Source organism: Rhipicephalus sanguineus, chromosome 4, assembly GCF_013339695.2.
Source record: "Rhipicephalus sanguineus isolate Rsan-2018 chromosome 4, BIME_Rsan_1.4, whole genome shotgun sequence".
NCBI classification, from domain to species: domain Eukaryota; kingdom Metazoa; phylum Arthropoda; class Arachnida; order Ixodida; family Ixodidae; genus Rhipicephalus; species Rhipicephalus sanguineus.
This window is the reverse complement of record NC_051179.1, coordinates 183,449,743-183,466,989: the sequence shown is the minus strand read 5'-3', so window position 1 is coordinate 183,466,989 and position 17,247 is coordinate 183,449,743. Positions and strand designations below refer to the sequence as shown.

Genomic DNA, 17,247 nt, shown 5'->3' with positions numbered 1-17,247 from the left:
ACTGTAGAACACTGGTATAACATGATATAACGAAGAAAAGAAAAAAAACCCAAGTGCGAATTGGTGTTCCCTTTTATGTTGCAGTTTATATACTTTAAAGACATTGAGTTAAGTTGATCAGAAGAGATGTACGCATATTCAAAATTTTAAAGTACAGTCAACTGAATATTTTAGTATTTCAGTAAATCCTTAGATAAAATAGTCCTCATCACAATTTTGCATATTTCTTGAGTAGGTCTTCAATAATTTTTATCACCAACTGCCTCAGGAGATGCATGACTGAAAGAAAATAGTGGCAACTTTCATTCCGTCTATATGGGACATAATGCACGAGAAGCTAAGGGTGCACCACATTGTTCAGGAAAGAAGAGTTTTTCAGCTAACTGACGATCACTTGAAGAGAGAGAGCGATGACATCTCATAATGACATCGTCATGTGACATCATGACGTCACAAATACAGATAATCAAAATTTGTGACGTCGTCCTGACATGACACGATGACTTCACTACATGACATCACAAGATGACATTATCAACTGACATTGTCGATCAGTGGCCGATCCCGGGGGGCAGGGCAACACCATGGGAGGCACAGAAAGCTCCAGTGGAGCCATCTCGGGCTTGGTACCTGTTTCGTCAGGTAAGCCAAGTCTAGGTGCTGCATTGGTGCGGTCGCGCATGGCAAGTTTTTTAACTTCTAAAGCTCCACTTGTTATAAATCATGCCTCATAATGCAGAGTTCACTGACAGAAGCCTGATAACTTATTGCATCCTGGGACATAGATGCTGCTTTATATTAATGATGCACAAGGCTGTTAGTAATTCAGAAACTATTTGAATAGCTTTCTGTGAGTTTTGGCCAGAAAAATTACTGCACGCGTACCACTTTGTTTTTCTCATTCTAGAAGCATAAACAAGTCACACCTTTTCTCGAAGTGGACCTTTTTCAGGCAGCCATGCAACTTCACCAACACTTTCAATGGCCGACGTCTTCACCCGTTGAGCAAGCGCCTCAGCCTGCAGAAATGGAAAGTCACTTTGTACATTAAATAGAGGCAGCAAAAGTGTTCGAGTGTCTCACAAACACTTCAAGTACCCTCGGCCGAAAAGCCATCTGCTTCAATTTCCATACACCTGGAAGACAGCTAGACATGTAAGAAATTTACCAGGCGCAAATAATTCATTACAAAACACAAAATGAAACCAGCTATATGACAGTGTCATGTCTGTGACAACAGCCTCCGAAAATCTATTTTCTTGCACTATTCTGCAACAAATTTTACATGGATCAAGTCCTAGTTCACTTAATTAGAAAACATTCAACATGTTTTAAATGTGGTTACTTATTAAGTGCAACATTGGTGTTTACAATCATAGATGAGGAAGAGCATGAGTAACTAATTGAATTGGATTATGATCCACTTTCCAAGTTTTTCTTGCCACAGGTTACAATTACAATCTAAAATTAGAGAGCAGTTCACTGCACTGGCAATGTCGCCTATTTCCTCTTTCAACCATTTTCCGTGATTTAGAACAACTCACGATCACTAATTACAGAAGTAGTGCCTCGCTCATATGCTGCAGAATTTTTCACTCAAAAATACAAAGTGCGGCCCTAATTTTATCTTGATGCAAAGTAGTACTATGAAGCTGACAAATGATGGTGACCAATGCTCTCTCATTTTTCACCAATGATCTGAAAAAATTGAGGTGTAAGGTAGATCTTAAGTGGTCAGGTAATATTTTATTAGACAGTAAGCACTTTCATCTGGTGCTGGTGACAATGCACAACATACACCGTGACCATGAACAGTGGCTTAAGAGCATCATGCTCTAACACAAGCTCGAAAACCTTGCATGTGAGCATGTGCGTGTTTGGTTGAGAAGGCTTGGGGTTTACAATAGCTGGACTCAAAGAACAGGCAAGGGTGATAACCAGGAACAAACAGCTTTCTTTTACTCCAGAATGCGTAATTACAAGACTACAAAAGTGAACCGAATAAGCACGGGAAGGCGAAGTGCCAAAATGTTTTCTTCAATACATGTAGCTATGGAAAGTTGTGGGCCGCAAAGCAAGGATCGTTTTTCACCTCCAATAAACTAAAAGCTGCCATGCAAATATTATCTGCAATGAGCCACAAAAACATTTAATTCCATTAGTTGTGGCACAGTGGCTGGCGCCAGCAGACAAAACGAAAACTGTGAAAATGCCGCACCAAGAACTCCAAAAATGCAGGTAGCACCAAGGAAGAGGGTGCCACGTGACGATATTGAAAAAAAGAATCCTACCCAAGAGGCACTGCGCACATGGCCCATGGCCAGGAGCGTGGAGGAAATAAGAAAGGACCGAATAGTGGGAGGGGAGGCGCCAGGAAAGGTTCCCTTGCCGAAGCTAGTCGAATAACGCCGCCTCCTCGTTCTTTTTTCTTTCTTTTTTTTTTTGTTCCGTGGCCCTTAGCGCCTGCTGAGCCAACCTCCATAGCCGATCACAGCCTTGATGAAACCGAAACCATAACCGTTTTGATGAAACTGAAAACGATGTTTCAGCCATGTTTTCGGGCACGGGGCGTAATGGCTGTCGCAACCTTGCGGCTAAATTCGGATACTGCGGCGCAGTACAGCGCTGATAAGCGAGTTTGGCGCAACAGGGGTGGTTCGGTGCAGGATGGCGCAGGTGAACAAGTTTGGCGCACAATGGCGCAAATGGTGCAGCTGTTCCACCGCTGTATCTGTTGAGGCGAAGCAGTGAATTCATTGGGATCTGCAGAATTATGTGCAAAGGCGGGCTGAAGGGGAGAAAATGCGGTATCGATACTGCCCTTCTAATCACACCGCTCACTTTCCCAAATGCATGCGGGATAGTCCTCTTCCGTGAGGAATAGCCAACTCTTTGTGAGGGAAAGCCAACTTCTTGGGGTATTTTGCAATGCCCGATGTTCGATATACAGTAAAATACCACTTGAGCGAAGGTCGGTCAAACAAACTATTCATTGTACAAACTTTTTTTTATATCCCCCCGGAAGCGCCATTGAACTCAATGTTAACTCACTTCAGTTTAATGAAACTCGGTGCACATTGCATTCTAGTTCTACGAACATTTTCAGTGACACCATCCAATGCCTCCCCAGTCATGTTGACGACTTCAACAAGTATTACCGCACTCTTTGTAGCATACTCTCACCGTCACCTGCGTGGACAGCTCCGCCAATGGCACGCCACCAGAGCTAATAAAGGAGGTCACGATTTTATGTTGATAAGGGCACTTCATTACCACTCGACGATAAGTGGGCACCAATTGACCTTGAACTCGATTGTCTGCCTACATATTTTCGAAACCAGCCGCAGTCATAGCTGCAGCAACAGCTGCAGCCTTAGCGCTACAACCATGTGCTGGTTATTGTTGTACCAAACGGCAGCGCATGTCTCTGGACAGAAAACTAGAACTTTTGCGTAGAAGCACTGATACTCTTAAAAAAACTGTAGAGAAGAGTGGGACCACGGGTTGGAGGCTAGAGCAGTGTTGCCAGATTCTACCGAGTTAAAGGAACACTAAAGAGCAAAACGATTTTTTTCACATTAGTAAAGTAGTCTTCCACGATACCAAAAACACCACGCTTTCTGCGCGAAGACGCTTAATAAGCGAGGAAACGCGCAAAAAGAAAATACAGGTGGCGACGCCACCTTGGAATTCCCGCACCATTTGCCGTGACATCACATATTTTTGACGGCGCCTGCTTGGGCCTACGTAGTTCCTAATCGGTTAAATCGAAGTACATTGTCCTCTGAGGGGGCCAGAGACTTGACATAACGAATATGTGGAAATTTCGTCGAGCCAGTGGCGCCAAAATACATTAAATGCTCTTTGAAGTCTTTTACGTCACGAATTACAAAGTTTGGCGTGAAATTTAAAAATGAAACTTTGAACTTGGTTTTCTCCTCTAATAATAAACCTATGGTGGTGAAATAAACTACAGAAGAGTTCTCTGAGCACACTTTATTAATCTAAACCAATTCATTGTTTCTCTTTAGTGTCCCTTTAAAAAGCAAATAATCATTACAAAAGAAGCCCCAAAAAACTGGCACGATTTTCACGAAGAAGCCCAAAAGCGGAAATTTAATCAATTTTTTTTCCATTCTAAAAAATATTTTCATTATAATAAAAAGATGTCACTGAAATATTAAGGGGAGTTCAAAAAATCACTTTAATTATTTTGTAAAGGGAAAATCTGTGCAACCATGAATGAAAGCCCATATTTACTTTTAAAATTGACTCCAGAGTAGTCTCCTCCATTCAGTTGAATGCACATTTGCTAGTGCATGATTAACGTCACTTGTTGATTCCCCCAACGCATGTTTGACATCAACACTCAACCACAGAAAGTCATCGAAAAACGTGCTATTGGTGAACGTGATGCTCACTAAAGTAACTATATTTGCTGGAAAAATGAAAATAAGCCCAAAAGACGTGACAAGCGACTGTAAAATTCTACAAGCGACTAGGCAAAAAAAGAAGCCCAAATCCGCTTATTATAAGTGGAGCTGGCAACTCTGGTCTAGAGGGAAAGTGAAGAAGGAGGAGGAAAGAGATTCAGAATAGAACAGGTGCTGCGTCTGTCTCTTCTTCTACAATGGCGCAGTCGCGAACCACCGACCCCAACATCGCTGCGTCCACGACACTTCGAAGTGGACGAGTCCTCTCAGACTCGCCACAAACCGTGGACGGCGCCCGAGCCTCCACGGCAGCTCCGCAGCAGGACATCAGCGTCACATTTCCCAAGTAGTCTCCTTGCTTGCTCAAAAGCTCAAGACATCCGGCATCGGGTGAGCCACGCTTGCATTGCTCACTGAGAATGAAATTCCATGTTTTCATGGTTTTAAGGATGAAACGAGCAGCCGGGTAAGCATTGTCAATTCAGTTGCTCTCAGGCACTCTTGGACAGACACAACCAAAAAATCAGTTGCCGAAGGCCGTTTACGAGGATCTGCTCAAGCATGGCATCGATTCCAAGGCAGCGAATACGCTACATGGCCAATTTGGAGCGCGGCCCCGAAGGCCACGTTTGTGTCACTACCGAGCACTTTCGACCCTCGTTTCATAACCATTCATTCTAAAAAAAGACAGGGCGTGCAAACACGGACACAAGAAAGAAGTCACGACGCCACAAACGCCGACTAACAACTGAAGAGACGCACAATGGCGGAAAAGAAAGAAGGAACGAAAAACCGCCAGGCCTGCGCTGAAACCGCAGCACAGTCACAGCGAAAGCTGGAAGAGCGGCGTTTCTAGAGCCCGTTAAGCTCACTTGGGGCTACAATACAAGTACACTAGAAAGGTACCCACTACTCCATAAATCACAATTTTTGTGAAGTTGGGAAGCACCTACTAAGCCATTATTCGTCATTCTGCGGAGAAGCGAGGCACCAGCTACACGTCTGTAAGGCATTATGTGCACTTTGTTGACGCGACGACTGATGACGATGAAAAATTATGGCTCATCCCTTTGTAATGGGTTGGAAGCTTTAAACGGCCCACCAGTTATGTAATTTTCATTGGGTGACGCCCGGTCGCTATTTCCCTCTCCCGTCATGCTGTATAACATACGTTGAGGTGGGAGAGAAACGGGGGGGGGGGGGGGCGAAGAATTTTACTGAGACCCCGAGGAAATGGATCATGCGCTTATGGGCTTCCTTGGCAACCAATACAAGTGCACTTGCGAGGAACCCACTCCGCTATAAATCATTGTAATTTTTGAGAAGTAGGGCAGCAGGCACTGTGCCATTTTTCGTCATTCTACGGAGAGCGTTGGTACCTGCTATACGCATGTAAGGCATTATGCGCACTTTGTTGATGCTGTGCCTGATGACTATGAAGAATTATGGCAGAGCCCTTTGTAATGGGTTGGAAGCATTCAACAACCTACTCATTGCGCAATTCGCATTGTGTGACGCCTGGTTACAGAATTCGCGTTGTGCGACGCTTGGTGCTTATTTTACTCTTCTACCACGCTATATTGCATATGCTAATGTGGTGCCTTCCCGACATGAAGCCTGTGTAGGACCTTTTTGCAAAGCAGTTTCAAGCACCGGCATGGCTCAGAGGTTGAATACTGGGCTCCCACGCAGAGGGCCCAGGTTCGAACCTCGTTCCGTCCTGCAATTTTTTTTCTTATTTCGTTTTTTTTTTCTTATTTCGAGCGATACTGGTTATGGACACCGGCGGCGGCGGCGGACAACTACGGCGCCAAAAACGGCTGGTGAAATGATCTCATAACAGCTTTCGCTGTAAAACTTATCTGTGCATGCCCATGCAATAGGCAAACCTATCAATCTGGCACACATGGGGGTCTACGTGGAAGATAACTGTTAAGACATTTGATGTCATCTTTATGCAAGTTAATCGACGGTTGGCTCACGCATGCGCTACCACTATTCTCAATATGCCATGCCTCAATCATGAGACACGTTTCTTCATTCCTATGCCGGTACAACACTGCGCATTCATCGAATTTTGGCGTGCACTTGCAATCTCGACAATGTAAAGATAGATTAGAAGGTGAGCCTCCAGTTAGCAATCTCTTATGTTTCAACAATCTCTAATTAATGCAGCGGCCCGTCTGTCCTGCGTAGAAGCGGCCGCAGCTGAAAGGGACCTTATACACCACACTCGTACGGCAATCAGTGAATGTGTTGGTGTGTTTTACGAAACAAATATCGGTCCGCTTCTTGTCTTTTACTCGTTCATTCTTCCTCTGCACAGCGGCACAAATCTTACCTAGCTTATTGGCAGCCGCGAAAACAACATTAACGCCGTATCTACTTCCTAGTACTTTCTTTAGCCTGTGAGATACGCAATGAATGTACGGTATACCTACGACACGTTTCTTCCTATCGCTTTCTGCAACCATGGTCGGACTTAACATAATGGACTTCTTTAAACGTTCAGCAACAGTGGCCACTGCATCACAAGAATAACCTACATCTAGAAGACGCGTAAGCTGTGGGTTAAAGCTATCACTCATTTTGTGCTCACACGACTTGGTGAGGGCTGACTTAAGGCAAGACATGGCGATACCGTTTTTTACAACCTTCGAGTGCTTCGACGAAAAATTTAACAGCGGTTTCGAAGATCTAGGAGAATACTGCCAGCACACGTGGTTCTTCTGAAATGTTAAGGAAATGTCTACAAATTGTATTCCATTATTCTGAGCCACCACTTAGGTAAAGTTCAGTGCTCCTCCATGTAAGTCAAATTTTTCGCTCACTGAGGTTACCGTGGTTTCAAAGTCCTCACCACTAGAAAAATCAAGTAATTGTCCACATAACGAAACCTCAGTAATCGAATTACCTAAGGCGACTTCCAAAAGTTGGTCAATCTTGCTAAGGTATAAATCACTAAGAACCGGAGCAACCTTAGAACCAATACATATCGCTGATTTTTGCACATAAACGCCTTCCTTCCAACCTACCAGCGTCGACTTTATATACACGGAAAGAATTTCTAGAAAAGCCCCGGTAGAAACACCACATTTATCGGTGAAAACCGTCTCGTGCCCTTGTACGTTAATATATTCATTAACACATTTTAACAAGTCTTCATGTGGCAAGGAGTAATAAAGGTCTTCAATATCCATACTAAAAGCTTTACAACAGCTGGGACTCTCCTCTGAGAGGAACTGAACTAGCGCCTGAGAGTTACGCATACGGAAAGGGTCTGAAAAACTCAGAGGTTAAGTAGTTCTGCAAAAAACTAGATACAGCGTACATGGTGCCTTTCTCTGACACAACTGCTCGAAACGGAATCTCAGTCTTATGTGTTTTCGCTGAAAAAGAGAATTGTAAAGTAAGTGATTTAGCCTTCTTGACATCACAAGAAGGTATTTGTAATTATGACCGACAGTTTGTTCTCAGAAAAAAGCATGAACAGCCATAAAAAAGAATGTTAGGACGGTAAAACTTCAGCCATCGGTAGTTAGGCAATGTTTTGTCGATAGAGCTGTGTGAATAGCAAAATTTTGGGTGCGAAGCGAATTCGAATATTGAAGTGTGAGTGCGAATCAAATCGAATATTTTTCGAATATTTCTCGAATATTTTTCGAATACTTCGAAGCGCAATTGCAGAAAAAAAAAAGTTAGAGAGGATTCCTAAGCATATTCTCATGAGATAGCAAAATGAAAGTGTTTCTTTTCGCTAGGTTGATAAAGCACTGGCAGAGTGGTGTTTCATAGTTGCCTTATCAAGAATGAGGCAATGTAGAGGCCGAATTGTATTTATGTACATGATTTGGTGCAACCAAGTGTTGCCAACAACACTTTACACGTGATAGGCAAAGATGCCATTTCCTCAGCCTCTCCTCCTCTTTCAACTTCTGTGGAAGCCCAACTGATGTGGCGGACAAGGGTGTGCTTCCTTCAAGTCCAGAGTTCCAAAATTGCCTCGTAGACGTCGATATATAAGAACATCTGAAATTTTGGATGCTAAAAAGCTTCGGCTTCCGATTTTTCGGACTACCTGCCCAAATTTCAGGTCCAAAACAGCATTAATTGAGCCCCCACCTCTGCCACATCTTTCATTTCCATGTTGGAACCAGCGTTTTCTTGAGTTAATACATTTGCAACCGAAGCAGAGCTTGAAAGACAGCTTTGCCGCAATACCGGGGTGTGATGAGGTGAAGCGTATTGAAAATTTAGGGACCATTTCCAATCGGACGTCGACTGTCTCTTGGCAAAGTTCGACCGTAACGGAGCTTGAAAGGCAGCTTTGCCACAATACCGGGGTGTGATGAGGTGAAGCGTATTGAAAATTTAGGGACCATTTCCAATCGGACGTTGACTGTCTCTTGGCAAAGTTCGAACGCAGCGGAGCTTGAAAGGCAGCTTTGCCGCAATACCGGGGTGTAATGAGGTGAAGCATATTGAACATCTAGGGACCACTTCCAATCGGACGTTGACTGTCTCGGCAAAGTTCGACCGTAACGGAGCTTGAAAGGCAGCTTTGTCGCAATACGAGAGTGTAATGAGGTGAAGAATATTAAAAATTTGAAGGGGTCACTTTCAATCGGGCATTGGCTGTATTTGTTTTTGGGAAGTTCGAATAGTTCGAATAGTAAAATTCCAGTGCGAATTGAATCGAATAGCAAACACTATTCGAAAAATATTCGAAATTTCGAATATTCGCACACCCCTAGTTGTCGACCTTTGTTAAGACATAACCTTGAGAGAATAGCCTGTAATTTCAAGAAGGCTTACCTTAGAATTGTTTTTTCGGTGAAAACACATAACAATGAGATTCCGTTTCGAACAATTGTTTCAGAGAAAGGCACCTGGCAAGTCGCTGTATCTAGATTGGCAGGTGCAAATAAAGCACAGCAAAACGGTAGCAATGAGAATCACACGTAAGAAGAATCCACTCAGTTTCACTTATAGTATCGGCGGTAATGATCTATCTGTAGTTTCCAATTGCAAATACCTGGGGGCTGTCACTACAGCTGATCTTCGATGGAATGATCACGCCACCTACATACACAAAAAGGCCATGTGGCAACTAGGGTACTTATGGCGAACACTTTCCAAGGCTTCAAGGGATGTAAAGCTTTTGGCGCTTAAAACCTATACTATAAGGCCAACACTCGAATACGTTGCAGATGTAAGGAATCTGCACACAAATACAAACATAAGCAAACTAGAAAATATTCAGAGAAAGGCAGCTAGGTTTATGTTTATTCGTACAGCTGGAAAACGGCGCCAAGCGCTCTTTTAGTTTCTGCAAATCTAGAATCCCTACAAACGAGATGCTATCGTGAAAGGCTAAAGAATATTCTATATGATATATCATGACAAGCTCGTCATCAGCAAAAACAGGTACTAGAAGCTTCTCACGCAGCATCCCACTCTACCTTTCCACTCAAAAATGGTTAGTGAAATTTCGTGCAAAACTAACACTTACGTGAATTCTTTTGTAACCCATACTATCCGGGATTGCAACCGTTTGCTCAGAAAGAAACGATCGAGGGCGCTTCCGCTTTCATTACCACACTTCAAAACGCGAAATGATAGTGCCTTCATCACCAGTGGTGTAGCAATGTGTCATAGAAGCGTTGCCCATATTTCTTGCTTTTCATTATTTGATGTTTATTTTTTAAAATGTCTGACACACTTAAAAGTCACTTGTTTCTTTTTTCTTTTTTTTTTTTCACTCATTGTAAATGTTGAGCAACGCATTGTATAAAAGGATCACTACTTGCGCTGATATACCAAATGTTTGCCACTACAAATTGTGTTAATATATGCAGTGCCGTGTTTGATACACCAGTTGACTTTTTCTGTTGTTTTGTTCTTTCATTGTTCAAGTGCATTTGTACTGAAAGTGTAATCCATCCACTCCTGCTTAAGGCCTGGAAATTCGGGCCAGAAGTATTCAATAAATGAATGAATAAATAAATAAATAAATAAATAAATAAATAAATAAATAAACATAGAGCATCAAGTCATGGGTGCCAGATCTCAGGTTCAACGAAACTGATTCTTTTTTACATTACTGAAATTCGTTTTTTTACACTTTGAATATTTTTCAGCACTTTCTGCACAAAAAAGAAGCCTCTGACAGCTGCACCTAAAAAAAAAGGTTCAACTTTCAACTTAGCAAACTTTCAACATAGTGAAGTAAACTGCCAATTTTACAGACTTTGCTAATACATCGAGGAAGCATTGCCTATAAGAACCTCAACTTCTTCTTTATGCCAAGAAGCTAATTTCAGCATCCAACACCGATTGCAGCTGTGGAAAGCATGCAAGTTGAAATGCACGATACACTAGAAATAAGTCCTGCAGTTTGCACAAGTAGACATTTTCTTTTATTTCACAAGAGGTGCCAAAGGTGCAGGGTTCGACTATAGTGCCTCTCTGATTTGGGACCATGTGCATGCTCATGAGGTGGTGCAAACATTGCTGGTTTGTCACTGCCCATGTAACGTGATATCGGTGAACAGGAGACAGACGATACTAACAGCCGTTGTTGGTGTCTCTCTGTGCCTCTGTGACCTGTTTGCCAGTATCGCGTTACCTAATTACCAAAGCTGCCTATGCATCACTGCACAGTTAGCAGCAAGGACTTGATAGAGAGGAACTGCTACATCACTGAGGCAGGGGACGCAATTCAAGCCAGAGTCGTGCCTATACTTTGCTAGCTACACCCACCTGTTGGATGGTGTCCTGCACACGGTTGCCAGCTGCCCTGTTGGCATACAGGTAGCCCACAGCATGGCGCAGGTAGTGGCTGGTGTGCCGAGTGCACTGCTCCCACCACTCTTCCTCCGGCTCCTCATCCCCTGCATCCACCAATCGTTTAGTGCACGCTCACTTATCAGTGCATCCTTCCCACGTTAAGCAGTAGTACTGGCAAGACCAGCCTCCCAACCCAGGACTCTGTGATTGTTGCAGCAGCCACACACTGATGGCACAGCACTTTTAATGGCCATTAACACGATCAACCTCCGCTTTGTGTCGTCATGTCGAGATGCCGTGTCTGCCACTGCGACCCAACTTGAGTGCAAATTAAGATATCACGACCTCCTTACTAATTGCTATCCGTGCAAGAAGAGTAGTGTAATAATGTTACTACTATTTTAATGCCAACCAAGATGCCAACTATAATACATACACACAGCAACATGATCAGGGCATTCAAGTGAAAAAGGAATACTGCTTCGGTTTGTGTTCAACAGACTCCTTTCCACTCCAGTGCAGTTCCAGTTCAGAGAAATATAAATCTACAACAGTTCACAAAGCAGTTCACAAAGCAGCACTGAACCAGTTTATGAACCTGCTCGGCACAGTAACCTTTATCGTCGACACTTTGCACAGTGCTATTTAAGTGTGCAAAGCCGATAAAACTCAAGGCCGCACTGCTAAAGTGATTATGGTAAATCATAACTCGGAACAGTAGCACAAAAAATCACACAGACGACTACAGAGCAAGACGGGACACAGCGCTAAACTTATGCACTACCAACTTATGAGTTATGCACTACCAACTAGCCCACCAGTCTGTCCTTTTAAATGGTAAATCAGTTCAGCAGAATCCCCTTGAAGAGGAAGATGGATTTGTCACATTTAAGAGGTGACAGTGAAAATAAGATCAAAGAAGAGGAAGACAACCACTCGACCAGAAGAAGAGGAAAATGACATAGGGGGTATAAAAAGATGATGACGTGGGCATTGGAGGCCCGGGGTGTTCGATCATGAGCGCGTGAACTGGGTAGGAGCATCGCCAGCTCCTGTTCTGGGTGCTCATGCTCCTTGTTCTACGGCACTGCACCGTAGTTCGAGGACACGTCCAAGGAACCAGATGGCAACCGCAAATACCTGCAACACCCAGGAAGCGTCGTCAGCTTGTGGCCCGAATGCACCGTCCTAGGCACTGCTCCGTAGCCCACATCTGATCCTGTTCCTGGGAAATGCTGGCCAGCTAAAGTACCTGCGACGCACAGGTAACTGAACTCGGAAGCCTTCAAGCATCAAACGCAACAGCAGTTTGTTGTATCCGCCGCCATGCCCTGCCGGACTACGCCGGAGAGCTGCAGGACCACGAAGTAAACCGCACCAGCCCAGTACATCAAGCAACTCTGTTTGTTATTCGTACACAATGGGTATATTATTTGTACGTGATGAAGAGGTGCATGTGTCATCTGATGTGATAAGGCGCGTGCCTAGCACCATCCAGGTTATATAAACGCAAGTGCTGAATACCACATTTTCCCTCCTCAAAAAAACTAATCACTTGGCAAAATAACAAGTACTAGGAACATCATAACCTCAATGTCTTTGATAGTCTTTAAACCACAACGGTGGTCTTCTTTGTCTTGTCGAACGCCTCAGTTCTGGAATGTCACTTTGAAATGGTGTCTGAATGTATGGCTGCTGTAGTTGGTCATGGTTTTCCTGTAGTGGATTGCCGAGTGATGTTACTATTTCAGGTTCGTTGAACTGTGGGTGATGAATCTGGTTGAGGGCAGGGTACCAATCGATTCCGATTTTGATCACTAAGTTTATAAGTGTCTTGGATGCATTGGTGAATGATGGTGAACGGGCTTGAGTAGCTCACAGCACCCTTAGGCACATGGTCTGGCAACTTTATTCGTACCGGTTGGCCTGTTATTAAGGGAGAACGCTTTGCAGCTCATCGACGGTCGGTGTAGATTTTACTTGCTCGTTGCTTTCGTGCTACCTTGCTGCGGACGGCCTTCATTGCTGCCTGTGGGTCTTGGAAAAACTGTTTACCTGGCTCTCCTACCAGATCCAGTTTTGTTCTGGGGTGATGGCTGTGCAGAAGGACGGAAGGCTTCACTCCTGTAGCGGCATGTGGCGTGAAACGGTAGACTCCCAGCTATTCAGTGATGGCTTCCTTGAGAAGCTGACATTCACGTGTAGTGACCTGAACATACTCCTTGAGTACACAATTAAACCTTTCCACCTGGCCGTTAGCTTGCGGGTGGTAGACTGCCGAATACGTATTGTCAATGCCACGTTCCTTGAGGAAACTGTCAAACTCACAGGCCGTAAACTGAGGACTATGGTCATTCACAATCTCGTCCGGGTATCCTTCACTGCTGAAGATGTTTCGTAGGAAGGATATAACTGTTGTAGCAGTCACTTTCGCTGCGAAACAAGCCTCTGGCCACTTGCTGAATTAATGAATGGCCGTAATGGTGAAGCAACAATCTGTAGGCACATTCAAAAAAAGGGCCCACAATATCGATTCCTAGCTTCTGCCATGGTGACAACGGAAATGCAACTTGCTGCAAAGGTGGTGTCACTGGTTTTGCAGACTTGTCAACTGATTGGCATACACCACACGATGCAGTCAACTGCTCTACTTGTTTGCACATAGCCAGCCACCAGTATTGCTCACGTAGTAGCTGCTTTGTCCTTGTTATTCCTGGGTGAGACTCGTGGGCTGCGCGAAGTAGCCGTCCTACAAGAGACAAAGCTGCGACGAATTTGTCTCCATGAAGCAGGAGATCTTTAACGACTGAGAGCTCAACGTGCACCCTGTAGAACAGAACTGACTCGGCAGGCAACGTCTTCACTGCAGGCCATGTCGAACGAAGTCAACCACTTTATGACCTGTCGCAGCCCCAGGTCCTACACTGTTTCCTACACTGTTTCCTACACTGTTTCCTACACTGTTTCAGCGACAAACTGCACATGGGTAACGCATGCTGAGCCAACACAAACAGTCTCCCCTGTCTCTCTCTCCCTCCTCCACCTGAACTGGGAGAAACATCCTTGACAGAGCATCAGTATTCTTGTCACCCTTTTGGAATTCAATTGTAAATTGTACGCCAGCCCTCTGCTGTGCGACCTTGCTATCCGAAACAGATGGTGACCTACTCCCTTTGTACTTAGGAGAGTGGTCAGAGCTTGGTGGTCGGTGCACAGAGTGAATGGACGGCCCCAAAGGTACACTATCCAGTGTTCGCATGCCCACAAGCATGCAAGGGCTTCCAGTTCCTCAACGGAGTACTTCTGTTCCTGTGGAGGAAGCCTGGAGAAGCAAATGAAATTGTTACTACCTCATCATTTCTTGTCTGCTGCAACACTGCTCCTAAACCAATGAATGAGGCGTCCATAGTGACAATAATGTCACCCGCAGGATCAGAAAGCTGTAAACATTTTGTGGACAAGGTGCTTTTCAGCTGCACAAAACAAGCTTGTCTTGCAGGATTCCAAGTGAACGTGGAATTCTTACGTAAGAGCTTGCAAAGAGGCTTAACAAGCACTGCATAGGCAGGTACAAACTTAGTGTAATAGCCAACCATGCCTAAGAATGAGCGCAGGGTACTGATATCTGCTGGTGCTGGCACAGCCTTGGTGGTGTCAATGTTGCTTTGTAGCAGGCATATACCCTGCTGACTTATCACGTGACCAAGAAATTCTATTTCTTGAACACTGAAAATACATTTGTTATTCAGTTTCTATCCAGACTTTGCAATCAAGTGCAACACTTGCTTCAGGTTCTTGAAGTGCTCCCCTCAGGCGTGCTACCAAACACAATGATGTCATCTATGTAGCACAAAGTGTATTGCAGTTCTGCAAGATAGTTACCATCATCTTTGGAAAGCAGACGGTGCCTATGCGAGGCCAAAACAGATGCATTTGAATCAGTACAATCCACTACTGGTTATGAAGGTAGTCAATTCTCTGCTTTCAGGACTCAGCAGAACTTGGTGGTATGCGGCTGCAAAATAAATCTTGGAAAAATACTTTGCACCGTGAAGTTTGTGCAGCAGTTCTTCAGTGCGAGGCAGCGGAAATTTGTCAAAGACAATCGCCAGCGCACAGGTCTAAACACACGCCCCCCGTTTTACAGGGACTCACTGCTTTTTATGACTCGCTGCCATACATCAGTACACAATGTCATCAGTGAGTTGATCGAGGCAGATATAGGAATCAAAGGTGACTTTCCACTCGCATAACATCCGAGTTCATTCCAAAACATCTGTAACACTGCAAACCAAAATAAATATGTACTTGTGCAGTGCAAAAGTTGCAATTTCACAATGGTGTATAGTATTTGTGAATGTGGCATATGGAGGTTTACTTAAATCGAAACTGCAATGAAAAGACAGATCAAGTTCAGAGTTGGGGTTACATTTATTTTTGCTACTCACAGAACCCCGAAACACTGCTCACAGGAACCTCTGGCCTCTGAGAACACAAGTGTGCTGGTACAGTTTGGCATCGCATGGCTGGAGCCACTTGGTGATTATATGTTATGTGTGTTATAAAAAGGTTTGTTTTGAATAACTCGATGATGCTGAGGTTTCTAAATGATATGAGAAGTTTATTTTACATTATTTACAACTGGGTTAGGCATCTTTCGTTCTTCGTTGCTCAAATGTCTCTCGTCCCTGTCTACTCGGCCGCCGAGTCCCTCCGTGCCGGCCACTCTCTGCCCATCGCTCGTTCCTGTCAGCGGTGCTGTCCGCGGTTCAGCAAGGGGCAGTACGAGCCTGGCCATCATCCCGTTCCCAGAACATAGAAGCTTGGGCGAAAGGGATGTTCTCAATGTGTGCTCTTGCTCCCACACGGGCATGACTACGGTGTGGCATTGTCAGCTTTAACTGCCGCGTGAACTCTTAGCTGATTTGATGCTGGTATAGCCTGATGTGAACAAAAATGACAGATTACTAGTTAATTAGAAAAATAAAATGCATGTAACTTGTTGCTCATTCAAATAATGTTTTGGTGCAAGAATGATTCCAATGGCAGTGTGAGGACACAAGTCACACAGTATTCTGATGAGAGAGTCCGAGTGGATTCAAAGCAGCCCCATGGAGCAAGAAAAGTTGCTCAGTGGACAACTTCAGCCACCCTTTGACATGCTTACCTGCTTGTTGGCACTGCAGTAGTCGCGACAGTGAACTACTACTGTAGTCCATTTCAGAAAAACCTCAGATGAACATAAACCTGAACCAATGAACGTATACTCTGGACTGACGTCATAAGCCACAGAATTGATGACTCCACTATGTCGCAGAACACTGCTGAGTGTATGAGTGGGACTATTATTTCTTTAGTCGCGGAGTCTGCCACACTCTAGTCATCTCGGTGGGGCCTCTCCTACCTTCTTAAATCCCATCACAGAAAAGTAGTAATGACGAGCGACGTGGACAACTCAGCTAACTTGGTGGGGCATGCAGAATTGCTTCTGCCGCTCAATATCAAACAGCTGCAATGCAGAAAGCTCAAGTTCCGATAACTGCAATTATTCGGACACAAAGAGCGATGCTGAAACCACAGCTTATAGGAGTGGGCATTCAGCAGGATGGTTAGCCAGTGTCCGACAGAACTTCAACTCTGGCTTTTTTCCAATGCTGGCGGTTGTGTTCGAATCACGAATTGGGAGACGTTCTTCTAAACCAGGAACAGGTGCTCACTCGCAGAGTTGATCGGCTGCTCCAAATCCACCAGTGGAATTCAACATAAGATACACAGGTGCAGCATAACATTTATTTTATAATCTGTAGCAGCTGTGACCATTGCAATGATTCGATCATGGTGCACCAGCTAATTCCCCTAAATCTGAATTAATTAAACTAAATTTTCGTCTTTCACACACCATGCCTCATGTGTGCCCACTTCCTACTACAGTAAAATGCCACTTGAACGAACGAATGAAGGAAGGGAGTTTTTGAGGGCTCACTTCTTTTGTTCGACACAGCTTTAATGAAAACCAGCAGATAAT

The 17,247-nt window shown here is 44.2% G+C and overlaps 1 protein-coding gene across 1 annotated transcript in view; it reads right to left on the bottom strand.

The window, feature by feature from the left end:
* The window catches only part of LOC119390951 (neprilysin), a 143,618-nt gene that overhangs the window by 46,544 nt on the left and 79,827 nt on the right, over nt 1-17,247 (bottom strand). The window contains exons 7-9 of the mRNA XM_049415440.1: nt 13,416-13,606; nt 11,196-11,353; nt 927-1,019 (exon numbers count right to left, since the gene is read on the bottom strand). Of these exons, the coding sequence (XP_049271397.1) occupies nt 927-1,019; nt 11,196-11,353; nt 13,416-13,606 (442 nt within the window). The remainder of the gene's footprint in view (nt 1-926; nt 1,020-11,195; nt 11,354-13,415; nt 13,607-17,247) is intronic.